Genomic DNA, 1821 nt, shown 5'->3' with positions numbered 1-1821 from the left:
CCTGTCCAGGATTTACAATGCACAGAACTGGGACCTGGCCTGACCCTCCCGGGGCTGAGCACAGGTGGACTCCTGGCCTGTGACCCCATTCCTAACCCTGAGGTTCTGACACTAACAATGTGATAGCCCAAAAACAGCTTCTCAGGGACAAAACCGACTTGGTGGTGCATCATTTCAAATAAAATTAAAATGATGACTTGATTTCTAAGATTACGGACTTCTGAAAGACGTTTTTATCTGAGCTCCCTGAAATAAAATCTCATGAAAAATAACAGAATGATGGTGTTTTACACACTGATTTATTTTAAAGCATAATACATAGGAAAATGTAGAGTCTCTCATAAAGCATCTGATAAATACTTTAAATAAATCTCTAATTAGAGTAAATATACACATTTTTAGCCATAAAAGTGCAAGTTTCAGACCTCTTTAGCTACATGATAGCTAATGGCAAGCTTAAGAACAGTAAAAATGTGCATTTATAAAACTTTGAGGAAATTCATGAAAATGGTTTATAAACATTATAAACATCCACTATATAATGTGGGAGAAAGCTTCATGATCTACTTACAAATGCTGAAATCCTGTCTTTTGTAATATTACAAAGTTATTATAAAAGTTTTAATTTACATTCTTGTTTAAACTCCCTTGTGTCATCCTCACTAATATCAAGCACAGGTTTGTATCACATATGTAAATAAACACACTTCTTTTCCCTCATATAATGCCCCATCGTAAAAACACACTTGGTCTAAGGAGCAATCAGAGCATAGCAAAGTGCTGCTTTAACTGTTTAATTAAGTGCTGGGTGTCCACGTGATCCGGAAATGCGGCCTCAGACTTGCGAGCAGCAACATAGCTTCTCTGTAGATCTCCAATCTGCAAGAAAGACCTGAATAAGACCACAGAATAAAACTCCCCAAAAATGAGCAAGGGAGTCAAAACAAGACATACTATCTGCACACTGTCCAAACTCAAATGGTTCCCAAGGGTAAACTGCTTGATTATGCTATTTGGAATTTAGAATTCTTTCACCTAGATAACAATTCTGACTTGAAAAAATATGAGAAAAAGAAAATAACCAATTATATAAATAATTTCCTTGCTGTAAATGCCAATTACTGAATCCTTCCCAAACCCAGCAGCTCCTTAATGAGTATATTTTTAATGACTAAATGTCATATCTTAAAACGTAAAATAATTCTTCTGCAATCCATAATGGTATTAAGTTTAGGCAATATTCGGTGATAACGTTCTTTAAAGTTTATTACACGGTCCCTTAAGGGAAGACATATGTGTATATAATAATTGTGTTTAAAAAATCATTTCTTTCCGGAAGTTATGGCTAGAATGCCCTTATTTATCTGTATGATTTTTTTAAAAACCAAATTGCTATAGAAAGAGAATACCTTATCAGAGATTGTTGCAAAATTAAAATGCGGCTCATACATGTGGGGTGCTAAAGATGATGCAGTTTGCAGCAGCGCTCTTGCCTGTGTAAAGAAAAGAAAAGAAAAACCAAAGGTATCTGAGCAGGTCAGCACTATATTTGTGGGTTTTTTTTAGTAAAGAATCCTTTACCCAAGATAGGACCTTAATAAACATGATGTGATAAATACAGATGACATTCCTCATGTAATACAACTTACTAATATACTAACTACGGATATTTTCCAAAACTAGATTAATACTAAAATGTTTCAAAATATGGTGAAAATAAGGGAACTGAAAACTTAAGTAGTTTTAGTTATTTGAGAACTGCTGTTCCTGTAAAGTTTATATTTCAATATGACAACTCAAAATATAATCTTCTCAATGCTA

At 34.1% G+C, this 1821-nt stretch overlaps 1 protein-coding gene across 1 annotated transcript in view; it reads right to left on the bottom strand.

Annotated features, from left to right (window-relative positions):
• Window positions 1-277: 277 nt before the first annotated feature.
• The window catches only part of LOC102442848 (tetratricopeptide repeat protein 8), a 37990-nt gene continuing 36446 nt past the window's right edge, over window positions 278-1821 (bottom strand). The window contains exons 13-14 of the mRNA XM_006106486.3: window positions 1410-1493; window positions 278-879 (exon numbers count right to left, since the gene is read on the bottom strand). Of these exons, the coding sequence (XP_006106548.1) occupies window positions 763-879; window positions 1410-1493 (201 nt within the window). The 3' untranslated portion in view covers window positions 278-762. The remainder of the gene's footprint in view (window positions 880-1409; window positions 1494-1821) is intronic.

Source organism: Myotis lucifugus, unplaced genomic scaffold (genome assembly GCF_000147115.1).
Source record: "Myotis lucifugus unplaced genomic scaffold, Myoluc2.0 scaffold_837, whole genome shotgun sequence".
Lineage (NCBI taxonomy): Eukaryota > Metazoa > Chordata > Mammalia > Chiroptera > Vespertilionidae > Myotis > Myotis lucifugus.
This window is presented reverse-complemented; position numbering and strand designations above follow the sequence as displayed.